Raw genomic sequence first — 19,010 nt, forward strand, 5'->3', positions numbered from 1 at the left:
AGACATCATTTTAGCCCTACAGTAGATTTTACATTCTTGCAATACTTGGCTTGGTTTGTTTGGAACAGATACACAATTCAGATTTTATTCAGAATTCAAGGAATACACAATGTGATTAAACACAAAGTACATGAACTGTTCACGCACTAACAAACGCTGCCACCGTTTTTTCACAGGTAAAGCTGGAGCAAGTGTGTCAGAATGGCATCTGGTTGAAATCAAAGTAATGCTGGTACTTTACCATCGTTACCTACGACAGTCAAAGTCAGTGACCATCTACTCAGCGTTGCAAGAGGCTAATTTTCCAAATGAGAGTTCCGGTAAGCAGAAGGACAAATGAGATCAGTTTCAATACATTATGAAGATTTTTAAACTGTGTATTTCTGAAGAAAGCGGTCAAATGCATCGTAAATCGCTTGTCTAAAACAAAGAAAAAAAAATCATTTGTGTGATTTGGGAAAGGGCAGATATAAGCCGTATATTTACAAAGCCATCACATTTTCAAAACAGCACTCAATTAAAATGGAATATTAGGTAGTCTTTTCTCCTTCACTTATTTCTGGGATCTTTCACTTCAGTCTTGTAACATGTTTCAGGAATGACTGGGGCTGCTTACCGACTTAAATAAGAGTGCAAATGTTAATGGCTTATCAGTCTTCTACTTCAAACTGTAAGGAAATGGGTCACAGGCACGCTAAATTTATAATTTTTGAGCAACTGTCATAAAATAAGTCTGGAATGTTAAACAGCAATAAGCTGGTGATTAGCATACCTTGACCTGGTATATTGCTATTTCTTTTTGTTGCTGCTTACGGTTCCTAAGTGGGATGTACAGTCTTTCTAATCCCCCATATTTTGAAATTAACAGCACAGGTATTTAACTTTTAAAAACTAAGGAACTACAATTATCTCACTGATTTATGTAACTGTCTTCAAGAAGTCAACATCTAATATTACGAAGGCAAGAATTCATGCAAAGACTACACGTTTGCAGTCAAGTTGTATTTTAATTCTCATCTTCAGTGTACTCAGAAGAAAACATGTGGAGAAAGACAACAGCTGTGCAATACAACATGAGTGGTTTTTGCTTAAAAAATATTTTCTAGTGTCCAGTGAACAAACTAAAAACTTTTGTAGGCAAACAAGAGTGAGAAGGATCACTCTTGCCATTGGCTTACTGAACGATCTGAGCTATACTGCGTCTCATCTTTGCTTATAAAATGGAAATGCTGGCATTCCCTATAAATTATCTCATATCTGATAACTTGTTCTTCAAAGCAGTATTCGGTATTTGGTGCTTTAGAGTAATCATAGACTTGCCTTTAAAAGAGAAATTATGCATCTCAAAATTACGGTTTAAGTTCTCAACTCTTTTCCAACTTTTCTGTTCACCTTACCTAAAGAGTCCTTGTTTGAAGAGGTAGGCACTGACATGACCTCCATCCAGGTACCTAATTTCACATCCAGGCCAGATTTCCTGAAGACTGCGCACTCCAGTTCGAGGAATATACGCATCCTCCTTAGCTTGCACAACTATAATTAGACTTGGGTCAACTGGAACTAAAGAAAAACAAATCAAAATTGAATTCATCTAATGTAAGAAACAAAATCATCAGCTGTTACTTCGGTTGTAAAAATGCTATTTCTGAAAAACCAAAATTGTTCTAAGCTTTAGTACAATAATGTTTTCTAAAGTCTCCAGTAGTATTTATCTCTTTTTTGATATTACAGTAGTGAGGCAATCAGTAGAAACACAAACTAATCAATCCACTTCCCTCCCTTAAAGCAGAAAACTTCACAACTGTTTGAGGAATGATAGGAAATTTAGTTTGTCAAAAAAAATCTACAACATTCAGGCCAGTTCTTTGAGACCTTTCTTTCAGAGACAAGAACTAGGAGAAATCTGAAATGCAGTAGAATAGATGCTTCATATAATTTTTTTCCTCAGACGAGAGGTCAGACAAAGCACAGTGTAGGTTCACCTTCTTTTCCATTTCCCGTGTTTTAGTTACAACATAAAAATCCCAACATATTGTTACATATATTTATTACTCGTAACCAGAATTGCATCAATCATTTAACTGACTAACAGGAATAACACCAAAAGGATGTTGAACGCAGAACAGTTCTCTCTTCACAACAAATATATGTGGTATGAGTAGAGAGTGACCAGCCAAAATGTCTGACAGTAAGCTGTCACAAAAAAACCCTGGACCCTCGTTTTTCCATATTACTAGATCACATATAAAGGACAGGTAATGCTAAGACAGATTCTAGTCTTCTTTCATTTTTCATGAAATTAGAATGTCAGGCAGGTTTTCTGAAGCTCCTCTCTAGACACACTCCAGGGCTACCCTGACACGGGCTGGACTGTCTCCCAGAGCATGAAGAGACCTGGGAGACAACTGACAGGAAGGGCAACATCACTCTGACAAGTGCATTAGGATCACAAATCCTCCTAAGTTTCAAGAAGGGTCATTGCTTCAACTAAGGGATATCTGGGTAAGTGGCTACATAACCAAGGATGTCTGGCCTGAAAATAAAGTTTGCAGGTTTTTTCAGGCTACTGAAACTACTTTTAAAGCTTTAAGGAAAGCACTTCACTGGTATTTCTTACAAAACATCCCTGGTTAGCAGGGATTTGGAACACAGTCCAAGCTAAGAAACCTATGCTAGTGTAGACATGTTTGCATTATTTTTATCAACATTTACCAGCAGAGTACTGAACAACACACTTAAAAAATGAGGTGGCACATACAACTCTGTCAGAAACCTGTCTGAAGTCAAGGGATCTTCAGTGACATGTTGAGAGTCCTCAGCAGGTACATGCACAGCTGAACCTTTTCATCTGAACGGACTGCCACAAAAGTGACTCCAAGGCCCCACTCCACGGAGAAAGAAGAAAACACCTTTCGTTCTATGCTTTTTTATTCGGTTTTCCAAACTGCACATTAAAACATTAAAATAAATACATACCTGAGAAGTTAGCTACATGGGTACATTCGTCCATTACGCCTTTCATGAACCTTAGGGATTCTCTCTGTAAAGTGTCACTCCTTCTTCTTCCATTTACCCTGTGACCTTGTTGGCTGTTTAAGTTTTTATTGCTATTGCTACTGGTTGAAAATGTTTGATTTATGCACTGCATTTTATCAGCATCTTGCATTAAGAGTCTTTCTGATGAGGCACTTAGAGTACTTTTATTTGTGGTAAAGCTGTGAACAGCTTCTTTAGGTACTGTCATGTCTGAGGAATTGAAGTCAAACATCCTGGAAGTCACATCCACATCCTCCAGACAGTCCACATCGTCAGGGAAGTTTTTAACAAAGTCTTGGCCCATCTTGAAAGAATCCGTCTAAACAAAGACAACAGGTCATTTATTATGGATTTCTGCTTTAAATCAGTTGGTTAATCTTATTTTTAAGATCAACTCAATAGACAAAAAGCACCAAAAAAAAAATGTACAAGCAGCACTGCTCACAGTACTTGTTAGCTTCAGCCAGCATGTCACTCAATTAAATCCTCACCATCACAACCTCTTGATAATTTAAATCTACATTTCAACAGCTTTAAAATTGCAGAAAGTAGTTACATTCAGTTGCTTATGATACAAACAATTGTCTGTTTTTAATTCTGTACTAAACTCTGAATTTATAACTGTAATTATTGAAGCTTACATTTCTGGGCAAGTAACTCTAAAAACTATGCATGTCTTGGATTTTTTTCCACTCTCACAAGTGTAGTAATGTCTTTCTGGCAAAGTATTAAAAAACTAACACTTAAACAGCAATTTTTTATAGACATGAAGAAAGACAGGCCATAGAAATAAAGGTTAGCTTTAGGGCTGAAAAATCTTCTGTCCGAACATCCTAAAGTATTTCTTCTTTCCATTTTAGAATCATTAAATAATTTAGAGTGGAAAAGACCTTTAAGATCACCACGTCCAATCATTAAGCTAACACTGCCAAGTCCACAACTAAACCAAGTTCCTAAGCACCACATCTACACATCTTCTAGTTACATCCAGGGACAATGACTCACCCGCTGCCCTGGGCAGTCTGTTCCAATGCCTCACAACCCTCTCAGTGAAGAAATTTTTCCTAATACCCAGTCTACACCTTCCCTGGTGCAACTTGAGCCCATCTCCTCTTGTCCTATTGCTTGTTACTTGGATAAACAGAATGATCCACACCTCACTACAACCTCCTTTCAGGTAGTTGTAGAGAGTGACAACACCTCCCTTCAGCCTCCTTTTCTCCAGGCTAAACAACCCCAGCTCCCTCTGCTGCTCCTCCTAAGACGTGTGCTCTAGACTTCTCACCAGCTTAGGTGCCCTCCTCTGGACATGCTCCAGCACCTCAATGTCCAGGGGCCCAAAAATGAAAACAGGATTCAAGGTGCAGCCTCACCAGCGTCCAGTACAGAGGGACAATCAGTTCCCTAGTCCTGCTGGCCACGCTGTTTCTGACACAGGCCAGGGTGCTGTTGGCCTTCTTGGCCACCTGGGCATACTGCTGGCCCACACTCACTTGGCTCACAGGTCCTCGAGTGTGTTTTACTTAAAAATGGCCAGTGCCTCTGTAACTATCTCCAGCCCAGCTCCTCTTCTCCTTTCGTAAGATACTTGAAAAAGGAGTGTCACAAAGCAAAGAATCTTAGGAAAAAAGTTATTTATCAGAATTGGCTAGAAGACAGCATTGTAACTTATGTGCTATTTTCAAAAAGCTATTGCTCCAATCCCAAAGATTAGTGAGGCAACAAAATTCCCCTTGGGAACAGTCTTCCAACCTTAAGTCAAAAAGAATCAAGAAGAAAGTAAAAAAAAAAAATACACAGACAGGAAATTGTATCTTGTAAGGAAAAAGAAGCTAATTACAAAACTTTTTCCTCATGCTTATCTCAACTGCCTGTGCAATAAAAGTTTAAAGCTGAGGGAGGGGTAGCGCTCTGAAACTACAGAAGTAACTTAATGTTGCTATGTATTAAAAATATTCTACAGACTCCAATATTTGGAGGAAATTGCTTCAAAGAGCAGTAAATCAAGTCTTCATATTAACATATCAGGCTGCTGGTTTTACAGACTACAAAGCCAGTTAATGCAAAATATTATCTAGAGTTTTAATGTTCTGATGGAATTCATTTTATGTTGCAGATTACACTAAGTATTGTCACAGAAAAAACTCGTAGCAAGGGCTATACTTAACACACATTACGCAACCAAATATTAGTTTCTGTTTTTCAGAAGGTTTTCCTTCAAAGATTAAATTCATCAAAAGCATAAGGAAAAACCAGGCAAACATGTTTTTGCCAACAATTGGTTACTTTGACTGGAAGTAAAATAATTTACATTATTTGTGAAATTTTCACATATAAATAGTAGAAAATAAGGAAAATAAACCATACTTACACCACAGTATTCCAGCATTTGAATGATTTCCTCTTCATAGACAGTTTGCGTAAAATACTGTTTCTCTAGCTCTCTCCAGTTCACTGCCTTGCTCAAGACACCCTGAGATGATAAACACAAGCACCCAGTATGCAAGTTAAACCCAGAGATCATTTTAAAATAACAACATTCAGAGAAAACTGATCTGTTCCTCTATGTGACTTGATTTTTCCAGTAGACTCTTGCCCAAGTTTACAGATAAATCTTAGAACTATTGGAATCAAAGTAGAAACACTTTTTGTAACGTGGGACATGAAAAGCCACCTCTCTCAAAAAAAAAACCAAAAAAAAGGCCCTGAAAAAAGGCAGAAAACATCCCCACTCAGGGTTTACCCACTCCTAGACTGGGGCAAACCATTGAGCTGTGTCAGTCACCTACTGCAGGAGCAGCAAGTGAGAACAGGTACCCCTTGTGGTAGTAGCAGCATTATCACCCAACTATTTCAGCCAGGCTTTGAGAAGAAGAAAACATGTTTTCACAGTTTGCTTCCTCACCTTCCTGCATTCAGACCAGGACTTTAATCACTCTCCCACAAAACAGCCCCAGCCCCTGAAGCAGCACAAAGCTGCGTTCCTTAAGTGTCACATAATCTGAGCAGGAAGGGTGAGTTTTGCCACTAGTCACTAATAGAGGCCGAAAGGTGATGAAACACCCTAACTGAAAAGGTGAATGCGGCCAACCCAAACTTTTCAACTTACCTATCTGATTACATTCTAGGATATTAACAAAAAATATGTTAATTACCGTAGTAAAGACTACAGAAGCTGTTGACCAGGAAAGACATGGAATCAATGGCAACGGTTTAGGCCAGTTTGTCACTGCCAGCGAAGCCATCTAGAATCAAAGGAGGTTATTACATATTTGAATATTGACTTGATAACATAGTAAAAAGAACTCGCTCACCTTCAATTAACTTTTTAGACAGTATCAAACAGATATGCAGTGCAAAAGCAGTTAGCGTCTGTGGCAGTAGGATATACTTTCACCTGTTTAAAAGATACATTCTATTCTTCAGTGATTTCCCTAACAATAAATATTACTCTGGAAAGGACTGATTTCAAGGCTGAATGAGGTTTTGTATATACGAATTCCCAACAGAATACTTATTCTGAACTTTTAGTTGTTTAAAACCATAAAATACACGGCTCTTGCAAGCTTGTTTTACGGCAAAATTGAGGCAATCTTTGAGAAAGACTATTTAAAATTCAATACTTATAAAAATTTGTATACTGAAAATAAAACGTGGAGAAGCAATGCAGCATGTTAAGTGGACTCTTCTTCTATCTTTTAAAGGCTAAACTATTACTTTTCCATCAGTTCTTAAAACATGCTTTTATTCCAGAAAAAAAACCAAACCCCAAACCAGAGCAAAGCAGCTCAACGTGCCCAAGTTCCCTGTATGGTATGCCACTGACAAGTTTTATTTTATTGCTCTCAACAGAACAGTGTAAACCCCTTTAATCCACACCTGTACCAGATGCTCTAATATGTAAGTTTATACAACTATAATTCTATTCTAATTATTGTTTATTAACGGCAAGTTAAAAGAGCACCGTATACCTATGTTCTGACAGCCAAAAAGTCTGACTTCTTTTAGTTCCACTTTTCCCCATCAGTAGAACTGAATTAATGCTGCCTACTTTCTGTTGTAAAACACATTCTATAGACAATCGACATGAAATATCATTTACTTCCCTGGTTTTAAATTGTAACATAAGTTCTGTAAAGTTAGAACTAGACAAAAGTTTATTTCCTGGAGTAAGAAAAAAATTTTCAAAGGAGTTTCCAAACTCACTCTCTCAGATGTTGCCTCTTTCTATACCCATGCTGTACATGACCACCGTATAGGATACGGTACTTGGTTACTCCCACAGGATTTGCACAGCACTTAAAAGTGTCCTTCGTGGTTAGTGGTGCAGAGACCAGCCTGAGAATTCCAGTCCAACTTACAGATAAGCCAGGGAAGACACGCTTAGCACCATAGCTGTTGTTCTAGCAGCGTGATATATATCAAAGGTGCTTTGTATATTTACAAATTTTAGAGTTATAAAATTGTGCTTTGGGGGAAAAGGATTTTCCTCTCAGTAGACACTACCATACCCAGCATTATTTACTAAGCTCCTAACAACAAACAAATAAGGATCCACAAAACAGAGCTATGTTGTTTTAATAAGCTTTACACCTACGTCTCACAGACCAATGATTATCTCTAGAGATATCAGCAGTAATATTTTAACTGTGTGTTAGTCTTTCAAGCACCTTACTAATACACTACTGGTTTAGTTCGAATCTGCACCGTGTCGTGGAGGAAATGTTATCCACCTGACCACAGAAATCTTCTCTAATCAATACCAATGACTGGGGAAAAGAGGATGAGTTGAGAACAGAACTGACCCCAAAAGCCCGCTCAATTACAGCATGCCTATAAAGAGGAGGCATTTCACGCAACGTGTTCAAACACAAAACTTTAAGCAAGAACAATGGAGGAAAAGAGGGAGAAGTAGCAACGGATCAGCATAGACCCTCTTCCAGAAAATATTCCTCCTCCTCTTTTCTCGTGGAAAAAAACCATAATTATGTCAGAAGCTTATTATATTCTTATTAAGCCTGTCAGGGGATGGCTGACAAAGAGCTCTATGATTTGTCAGTACTTATTAAGGATTATACTAATTCAGCACCACAGAACATGAGAATTGCCAACAATTTGTTTCTCATGACTCTACATGTTTATTTTAAAGTGCTTCTGAGAGGAACACTATAAAACAAATTATTTCTGTACGCTAAATGATCAAATGAGAAGTTAAAACAAAAATTACTGAAGAGGAAATATAAAAGCTTACATGTCCTCCCATGGATATTCCAGTCATCCCTAGCGGTCCATAGCCTTCTCTCTCTAGCCAGTGCAAAAGAGCTGCCGACTCTAGAACAAGAGCTCCTCCCATCACAAACAGGTCCGAGACATTTTTTAAACATGATCGTCTTTTCTCCCCAGAAAAGGAAAATACAAGATTTATTTTCCAAGATCAGATTCTAACAGTTCTCATCATGCCATACATACTTTTTTATACAAAGACTCATCACACTCCCAGAGAGTTTTGGAGCTGAACTCCTGTTGATCTAACAGGAGAAAAAGCAAGCCCAGATTCTCTGGCATGCGTATATTTTCATCTAAATAAGGACTAGAAATAAACACCTGCTAATGTTCTAATGTAATATACTGACAGCCTGGGCTTCTACAAACAGATATTACCAACATCAGAATCCTTTTAGGAGTAAACTTCTGTCCTGTAAAGTTATAATGGATCTTTTAGAAATGAAACCAAACTGATACAGTCCTCAACATACACGATCTCATTTGCAGAAACAATCCTTTTTACTTTTTCTTTCTTTTTTTTTATTTACCTGTTTTACATCATTGAAAAATTGCACACAACATTTGAAGAGCAATCAGAATGTCAGCTTTGGAAGCACTCATCTCTGTCACTGTAAGACTGAAATTGTGAAGTGGGAAGTTTGTCACGGTACTGAGAAATTCATGTGGTGTACTGCAAAGCATTAAAACACACAATAAACAAAAAAAGCTATTCAGGTGAACCATCAGAGGGACTCTAAAAAATGGGGGGAAATGTACTTGACAGAGCAATTAACACACCTCTAACTTAGGGATGGGACTGTGTATTTTCAGTACCACACAGTCAGGTTACAAAAGGCTGCTGGTCTCTTCTGCCAGCACAAAGCACATCTGAGACATGCGGAAGCACAAGGACAGAGCTCCCTGGGGGAGCCGCAGAACAAATTAACATCACTGTTGCAGAGCGCTATTTGTAGGGTCCTGTAATTCTTTCCTACAGCTTTGTTTTGAGACTCCTCAGACCTCTCCAACTGCTATATTTATTAAATGCTGGTACTACCGTACCTATTAGCTAAAACCAATGCTGGGGCTTCGTAGCCTTGTACCGGAAAGCGACAATTACTGCTTAGGGTACTAGAGCGAGCTCTGCCATTTAAAAAAATCCTTCTCCACATCATCCGTATACAGAGCTGTCACAATAAACAACTGAGAACAGAGTTAGAAATATTGTTGCCAAAATACTTAATTTATTCTTCTCCATCAGATCCTCCATAACTGGGAAAAAAAACCCTAGTGGACATATTCCAGAATATGCTCTCTTCTGTAATATAATCTTACACTTTGAAATGAAATAATAAATATCTATAGCTTTAGGCAGTTTTTTCAATTAAAAAACAATTTTACAACAATCAGTTGGTAAATGTAATTCACTTTGCTTTAAAAAGTGGTTCTTCAAGCAAAATGAATAAAATTCATCATCTGATTTAAGAAAACCTAGAAGCTATTTTTAATTAAGATTTTATCCTTAAAAGATTTTTTTTTTCAGCTTTCAGATTTAGGAAATTCAAAAGCTGAATCTAAATAAAATCTAGAAAATCTAAAACACTGTATTGTGAGACAGTAGTCCTGGTAAAGTCCTAGTAGAATGGGCAGGTTTAAAAATAAATCAACTTCTATGCATCCTCTACTCATGTTAAGTGTCCAAGCCAGGATTAAAAAGGATTAAAACACCCACTCATATCTGGACTTTAAGCAATAGTGGTAGACTAAAACCACAGCTTTGTCTCAGATACAGATCGTGCTGAATTCTGCTTACACTCTAGTCATTTGTAAAACTTGAAAAGCAAGAAACCAGGACTGCCTAATTAGGCTTTTAAGTTCAGATTTAAGAAACCAACTGAGGGAGCCAAGTCCTGTAAAATACTGAATATTGCAGTTTCCACTGACTGACAAAACACCCAACACCAAATTTATTTACTCTGGTCCCCTTCGAATATCTTGGAAAGTGAAATCATAGCAACTATAACAGGACAGTATGCTATGTGAACAGGGATTTTTCACAGTTGACTGAAATACAATTGCAGCATTTGTACCCGCACAGCTGTAAATCATGAAAGTAAGTTGATACTTGCTTGCATTCACGCTCATCTCACTCTACACTGCAAGCTCATCATGGGCAAACTTTCCTGATCTCTGTGATCTCAACACAAAAAGTGACAAATAGCCTAGCAAAGGGTAATTACACACTAGCAGGTTACAAGACGTCCACGATTAAGATTCTTTTTTCCTAATAAGCTATCAAAGTTTATATTACTTTGAGCTTGTTAGGGAAAGAGAAAAGTATTTAGAAAAGACAGTATTCATTAATATAATGGCAATACTTACAACTGATCCTTAGGTTTTCTACAGCCATGTAGAAGACTCAAGTTAAAGAAAGTAAAAAATTTCTATATAACCGACAATTAAAATAAAGTAAAATAAAATAATCATATACTTAATTATCACACTGATTAACTACAATTTAGAAATTAAATTTCAAATGTTCAGCTGGCACTAAATCAAGTTGAATGTAGTCGGATGTAGTTTGCACTGTAACACTTGACTTTTGTCAGGTATATCGGAAAGAAAAGAGCGCAACCAGAGATCCTTCTTAATAAAACAAGGTAACAGTGCTGTAGAAGTTACTGATGAGTTGATGACAGGACTTTTTCTAAAAAAGTACCTGAGGTACTAAAGCGTTGCATTCGAGAAGGGAAGGCAGAGAGGCAAGTTTTTATTCTGTCACTAATACATTCAGAAGTCACACTGTAGGATGTAGAATGATGCACAGTTTTCACTTTGTCATGGCTAAAGGAATCATATTTTGATCAGTACACAGATCCAAATTGAACTTTGACAGTAAGAAGCTGTAGAAGACGTTATCAAAAAAAAACCCAGAAATGCAATACCTGCTTTAAAAGAAGCATTACATGAACTGTGTTCCACATTTTTTCATGTAATGGTCATACATTCCGCTTTGCTTCTATTCACTGAGAAGTACGTTGAACATGGAACTACAAAGTAGATACTATATCAGCGTGATAAGTTTTCTACCTTCCGGAGAGAACAGTGAGAATACGTATCTTGTTTTCCACCAAAGGATATAATAAGGATTTTCTAGCAGTAAAGAAGCCATACAGGCTTCTTTAATCATTGGGCGTGCCATTAATGTGCGTCTCCTCCAGAAGTGCTAAAGATAGGAAGAACACACATGTATCAAGATAAAATCTGATTACTTAACTCCTTCATAACAAACAAATTTACGTACTCACATGATCTCCAGTGCCTGCTAAATGGATGCACACAGGTCTGTGCTTGCCATTCCATCTTCTGGGTACGATGAACTGAAATCTGTGAGAAACAAAGATCTATTTTAGCAAAGTAAGCGTAGCTATTTACTGCTGCGCCAGAGAATTTTATCTAAAAAAAAAAAAAGACAGAATAAATTATTTTCTTAACCCATGCAGGCAAGCTGCCAGTGATGCAGCAATATCATTTTTCATGAACACATCCAGCGAAGAATGGAATCCAAAAGTAGGACTGAATAAATGCCAAACAAGAAAAGGAGCCAAGCTGAAAGATCATGTTCCTAAAACAAATCACTACCTCATCATTGCAATTTAAATTTTGCAGAGTAGAGAAACGGAACTTCAGATGAGCAGCCTAAACAAGTCCAGCTAGCTCTCCTAGTCAGCATTGCTATTTTTCTGCTGAGAGCACAAGAGCTGGAACTGAAGATTAAGATGAGCAATCAATTTAAATTAAAAAAAAAAAAAAACAAACCCAGCATAGAAACCAGAAAACTATTCTATACACTCAACATCAATCACTTAATGTCTTCTGCTGCTACTCAAGGTATTTACAGTCTATCTATCAATGGAAAAAAAGTAAAAAAAAGAAATCCCTTCTGAGTCACTAGTATTTTCTCCACAAGATGGAGCACTGTTACAACAGCATTACTGCTTCAAAAAACAATGTTCACAAGGAAAATTTGTAGAGCATTTCAGAACTGTACCAATACTCTCCAATGTAACAACATAATTTGACTACGAACTGTTAAGAGAACACAGGTATGTAAACTAGCAGTATACTCTATTTTTCAGCATGGTATTAATTAGTCCAATAATCATAAGAGACAGTTGCTTCCTCTAACCAATGGAGAGGAGGAAGAGAACTGGTATTTTGACTACCAAACGTCTCACCATAGTGGTGTTAATGTGAAACCTGCAAAAATACCATTAGGTATCTTCTGAGTATTCAGGATCATGCAGTTTTCCATGAGGCTGTCTTTTTTTGACTTGACACATAAGAAAGGCACCCAATTTTCTTGCAAGGATTATGTGAACTTAGTCCTTCAGTACACACACAATATTTCGGTATTCAAAGTAGGTGGAAGGCTGGAATGGATCCTTCAAATATAATACAACATACTTATTTCATACGAACAGCTTCTCCAGCTACATACAAAAGAAACTACTTTTGTCCTGGCTATAGTACTCTTCATTTCCAGCATCCTGCTCATTTGGAAAACAAACAAACAAACAGAAAACTTTAAAAACCCCAGGCTATTACACAGCATTCTGCATTGATTTCTATACTCAAAATTATTAAAAAACTCCCCTAGCAAAGTACGTAACTTGCTAGGAGACTTTATTTACACCCAAACTATCACATAAATAAGATATATTTTCACTTTTGAGAACAAAATATATTTACATGCATTAGTACAAAACCTGGTTGAATTATTTGACAGATAAAACTACTTATAGACCATTCTGATTTGTCCACATTACCAGTTTCAGAAAGGAAATAGCGTTTGGTTTTTCTTACCTTGCTACAACAGATTCCAATGGCAGGACACCTGGGACATAATGGATCAATGGGGAAATGAAGTGCCCCTCAAGGATTTTACAATCAGATTGCTCCTCAACCTACAGAGAGGATGGGATGAGAGCAGCATATTTCACATCAGTGCTTTGAAAGCCAATCACTTAAAGTAGAAGAATTTGTTATAGGATAAAAATGTACTTACAAAAAACCCCAAAGCTGAGTCTATTTCAAATAAAGGGATACACATAATCAATGCAGTCAAAACATCTGTTTCCAACTTTGCTTTTATTAAATGACTAATCGAAGGAATCAAGGAATGATGCGTAATGCTTGTCCCACTTAAATAAATTCCACAATGCATACTAACTTCTGAGCATTTTTCGAGCTGTAAGATCTGGCAATCCACCACCCCAACTATTGCATCACTAGGGAAAAAATTACACAGTATCTGCACAGCCATTGCTTTATTTTCTCAGTTTCCTTCCACACTCTGCTAGTAGCCAACTAAATCTATCCAGAGTCCAGTAAAAATTCCAAACCCAAAACAAAACAGCAAACTGTAAAATATTTAGCTTGCCACAGCACTGACCACCAGTGCACTGATTTGACTTTAGGACTACTCTTCATATCTGCCTCCCCATTCCTGATTCCCCTTCTAGGTTGAGAAGGCTTCAGGTTAACAATGACTTTCACCTGTGCACTACGCTTGGAAGCAAGGGGCCTCCTTTCTCCAGTTTGGAGCATTTAAGAACCCACACTACATAGATTTCTTTTGCCTCTTAAGGCCTCACTTCCTCTTCCCTCATGAATAAATTCTGATGTCCTTTTCTTAATACAGAGCAACTGGGAACACCAGTGAAGGCAGTTAAAACCTCCTCATAGAACACGTGATCAGCAGAAGCTGACTGAACCTTGCTAGAGGAGCATTCAGCACCATATTTCTGTGCATTCCCTAACTCAAGTCCCCAGCTGCCAATCCCAGCAGCAAGTGACGCTGTGGTAACAGCAGACATCATAATTTGTGTAACAGCAAGATTAAATTTTTCTATCCTATAAAAGCAGCCTAGTAAGTACAAAGTTGATTTCATCTTCATATACCATCATAAAAATAAATTTACTTAAGCTGCATCGTCTTTTGCTTTTAAGTACCTTGTCAATGAACACTGGATAATCTTTTGAAACCAGCGTCTGGCATTTTTCCCTGTTTCCAATAATCTTTCTGAATTCAAATATTCTGTTGAAAGGAAACAAGTAGAGAAGATTCAACTTTTAATCTATAAAAAAGAGAAGACATATACATATATATCTAAAATTTCAGAAGCTTAAGTAAAGCCACAAAGAAAATAAAAGTTATGAATCCAGCTTTACATTTACAGATTAATCAGCCTATCATAGCGTATGTATATAAGAATGTTAAGTTTGTTTTTTTATTAAAAAAAAGATAAATTGCTTGCAGTTGCACAGTTCTTAAATATATCTTACACTTGGTAAGTTGGAAATGTAAATTTTCAGAGCCATATTAAGACATAGCAACCTCCCACACTTACACATCCTCATAGCCACATGGGGCAATACGGAAGGAACAGGTGAAAAACAGGCTGGACCGCCAACATCAAAGCATAATTACCAATGATTTTAAGTCTAGGTGGAAGCAAATTACCAGCAGCACTTTGGGAAGTTCATGAATGACACAAACTGTAGGGTGAGGCTGACAGCCAGAAGGTAGGGTTATCATTCAGAGCGACCTGGATAAGCTGGAGGAACACGTCAACAAACATCCTGAAGCTCAACAATAAAACTGCAAAATCTTGCACGGAGGACTGAATGGCCCCATGCAACAGTACAGACTGGGAACTTCCCAGTCAGCTAAGAGCTCAGCAAACGGAGGTTCTGGCAGACAGCAAGCAGAAACTGAGTTCGCAGTGCATCTGTCCTCACAGGTAGGAAGACCTCTGCAGTTAGCAGGGCAGCCAGTGGGTCGAGGCAGTGGGGACTGCGCTGCCTGAGGAACAGAAGGCTAAAGGGTAAACCCACTTGTTTCCTTCTGCTACTTAGAAGGGCTGCAGAGTCTTACAGGCAACACGCAACAAGACTCTTCTGAGAAAGATATGGTAGGAAGACAACAGGCAATGGCTGTGTGTCAAAACTTAAGAAACTCCTACTACAACACAGTGAAAGTTTTTTTTGTTTTTTTTTTTTTTTACAGTGGTTAAGCACCAGAAAAGATTGTCCGGGGAAACTATGGATAAACACCATCCTCAAACGACTTTCCACACTGAAGGTACAGCACAACAGTATAAAGAGGAATGATCTGTTCTCCTTCCCAACACTGGAGAAAACCAAACCAATAGGACAGAAGGAAAATCCAGTTTACCCCATACCAAAAATAGCTCCACTGTATAGCCTTTTGCTTTTCTCATACAGAACAGTAAACGCATTAAATACTTCTGAGAAAATAAGGGTAAAGGTATTAGATATGAGGACAGAGGGTAAGCTAAATGAAGATATGGTTTGCTTGACACTACATTCTCTAAAGAGACTATTTATGTATTTCCTCTGTGGGTAGGATCCTGAAGGCTAAATCGTGCTTGTGTTGAAGCACTTCAGTTCTTGATAACGAGCTTTGGGTAAAGCATTAGGATATCAACAGTCACCATGTCAAAGGTGTGCACATAAGACTTCGGACTACATCTACGCAGGGTAGTCTGTAACTAATCAGTCAATCTCAGTTAATACTTTGAGAAAAATAGTAATTCCTTCTAATGGAGCTTTACAGTTATCAGTTAAAAAAAAAAAAAGCCAGACAACACTGGCACTGTTTCTAGCATGCACATTAGGGCATAATACTCCTTCCTCTCAAGAGATAGTATGCAGAATCAGGAGGAGGTGGTATTCTTCATCCAGGTGAAGTCAGGCTGCTGTGAACAGCTCATCTTCTTCCGTTTCTCGGCAATACACAGAAAAAATTCTTCTTGCACATTTCAGACTTTGAACACTCAAACAGATGAGGTGCCAAGTAAGTTGAATCAGCTAAGGAGTTAGCTTTGTTTCAAATACAGATTTGGACTAGATGCTTTTCGATACGAGATGTTGCATTCGGACTTAAAAGCGAAAAATAACCCCCCACTAACTCGACTGCTGTCCATAGTGAACAAATTTTATTTCACTTTTTTCTTTATTGATTTTCAAATACATAAGAATTTGCTTATTAAGTACAGATTTATCATTTCCTATTTAAACACTTGATGATGCAGAATATATATAGTCATGTAATTTGTAAACAAATGCAAATGCTCAACTTGCACATTTTACTCCTAATAACTATTAAAAAAATACCAGCAAATATTTTAAAATTAAGAGGTACTACCATTTTTTTTTCTTATTTTCAAGACATCTAAAAAGAATGCATTTACTACTTAAGGCTACAAAAGAAACTTCTGACCACACGTTACACTTTTAAAGCTCGTTATTTTTCAGAAGTTACAGAAAGCTACCAAGATCATCTTGAATGCTAAACAGAATAATTCATCTGCAAAAAGTCAGCAAGTTCTGTTTTCAGAAATCACTTTCAGAGATGTTGCCTGAAGTATGTTATCACATGTGCGTAAGTTAAAAATGTAATTGGACACAATACATTTTCTCATTAAGAGCCTCTTGAAACAAACACATTTAACAAATCCCTTTAAGACTTCCTATAAATTCAGTTCCTCCCTTGGTATTTCCCTCAACGAAAGAATTTTTTAACACGTTTGCAGGGTTTTTTTATATACAGGATAGTAAAAATTTTGGTACTTCAATGGCTTATTTTTTCTTTGAATGTACAGTACTGTTTATGTGGTTATTTTTTAACAAGTCACCTTTTCAGATCTTCTGGCTTTCCCCATCCTCTGATGAAAAGTTTACTGAGGAGAAGCTTTCTGTACAAGACATCTAATTTACTTACACCCATTAGCAGCAAACTGACATCTAGAAAAAAGAACAGGTAAAAAACCCAGTTTGTTAAAAGAGTTAATGTAAATGGCAAGTTCATTGGTATATCTATTTATGAAAAAACATATGATTTTATTGCAAGAAAGATAACCTTGATCTTCAGGTCAGTTCTTGGTATTTTAAACAAAATATAAGAGGCAGTTAATACAAACTCTAGCTTTCTCAAGAAAATGGAATTTAGGAGTAGGAATTTAACATGCCTAATGCAGTGAGAAATTTATTACATAACTGATGACAAGCCAAATAAAGTGGCACGTAAGGTCACAGAAATATATCTTCAACCAGTCCTAACAGTATTTTACTTGAACTTAAAAACCAAAGACTGGCATTGACCCATATCCTGTCAATATAGCTCTGACTACAAAAACTTTTCAGTCAACATGTGTTTTGATAAATACCTTTTGGCTGTAAGATTGAAACAAAATGTGGTTTTCAACAGCAAGAAGACAAGATCTCTAGCCACATGTAACTACTTATTTATAAAAAAAAAGAAAAATAAAGAAGCTCCAGTCACCGATGCAGAGAAAGCTTATTTTTGTGAGCTTGTATTCATCAGCGTCTTAAACATATATCCTAACCCTTATTTTGACCATTGCTTTCCAATTTTTTCCAACTCTCACCCTCTTCAGGGAATAAGTCGTACCGTCAAAATCCTTACCAGCATCCTTTCTCTCTTGTGCAAATACAGTAGCTCAGATAGTCAAAGCCCACAAGATTTTCAGCAAGCTGAATGTTACTTTCAGAGCAATACTTACTGAAGTGAACAGAGAGCCACTGCTGCACTCTTCCAATGAAGAAAGAAATAAAAAGAGAACCAAGAACTAAAATCTGGTTTCTTGGTCAGCAGGATACAGGTTATTCAATCAAAACAAATAAGTCTAAGGTCTGTGTACACCTACGAAAACAACAGATTTAATAATCAAAGACTTGGTTAGTATGTTACTTTCAACTACTTTCTACTATTACCAGGTCATTGCATAATAAATGGTCTAAAGAACTTGATCATACTCTAAAACAGTTGACTCTGGCAGCACTGGCTTCCAGCAGCAGCTTCTCACACAAGCCATCCCTACAGAGCTCCCCCACTAGCAATATCTTGCCATGCAAATGCAATCCAAGAGTGCAATTTAATTATTTTTTTTAATTTATTTTAGTCCTAAATTAATTTATTCTACCATACTTCAATGCCATCATTCTTAGAATAAGCTTGTCTGAACACAACAATTTCAAACTGTGGTCACATAAAAAAGAAATTTAGAAAACGCTTTAAAACCTAGAGCAAGTTACCACCAAAAAAAGAAATTATAGAGAACGTGAGGTACTAGAATACTAGGACAAGCATCCTAGAAAGCCACAATGGTTCTACTTTCAGTCACTACAGTCAGAAATAAATTCCTAAAATCACCACAAAGTCAAAGGAGGGACCTTACATTTTAACACTGTAGAAAATGTTAGTTACTACTCCACCAGTTCCCAACGGCTGCCTGTGTAATCTTCTTATCCTGATCTATATCTGCTTGGTCTAATAGAATCACAACATGAATACAAGTTGTTTCCTTGCCCACTCTGGAGATATCCATTTACCTCACGTGCTGCTGGGGTGTCACATGGAAAGTGTTTGTCGCCTCTGCAAGGTCCTTCCTCTGGCTTTTTGGAGCAGGGGGAAAGTTTGGTATTTTCCTAGTGCTAGACAAGAACTGGGTGCTGCAGACAGACAGCAATACAGAGTGGACCTTATACAGGGCTGGGAAGACAGTTCAGAGTCCACACAAGAGTAACTCTGTGCTGTCAGAAGTATACCAAACTTAGATTTGCAGCTTTATCCCTACACTGTTTATGAGTAATCGCAAAAG

At 37.3% G+C, this 19,010-nt stretch overlaps 1 protein-coding gene across 1 annotated transcript; it reads right to left on the bottom strand.

Moving 5' to 3' along the window:
* Positions 1–237: 237 nt before the first annotated feature.
* LOC104269995 (chromosome unknown open reading frame, human C4orf29) lies at positions 238–17,116 on the bottom strand. Its single transcript, XM_009874423.1, has 12 exons — positions 17,025–17,116; positions 14,317–14,401; positions 13,168–13,268; positions 11,610–11,688; positions 11,443–11,527; positions 10,684–10,711; positions 8,288–8,426; positions 6,192–6,281; positions 5,408–5,509; positions 2,977–3,355; positions 1,398–1,560; positions 238–420 (listed from the first exon to the last, which is right to left on the bottom strand). Exons 1-12 carry the CDS (start codon positions 17,114–17,116, stop codon positions 369–371), a joined length of 1,395 nt encoding a protein of 464 aa, XP_009872725.1. The 3' UTR covers positions 238–368.
* Between the last annotated feature and the right edge of the window lie 1,894 nt (positions 17,117–19,010).

The sequence above is a fragment of the Apaloderma vittatum genome, unplaced genomic scaffold (assembly GCF_000703405.1).
Source record: "Apaloderma vittatum isolate BGI_N311 unplaced genomic scaffold, ASM70340v1 scaffold23438, whole genome shotgun sequence".
Classification (NCBI taxonomy): domain Eukaryota; kingdom Metazoa; phylum Chordata; class Aves; order Trogoniformes; family Trogonidae; genus Apaloderma; species Apaloderma vittatum.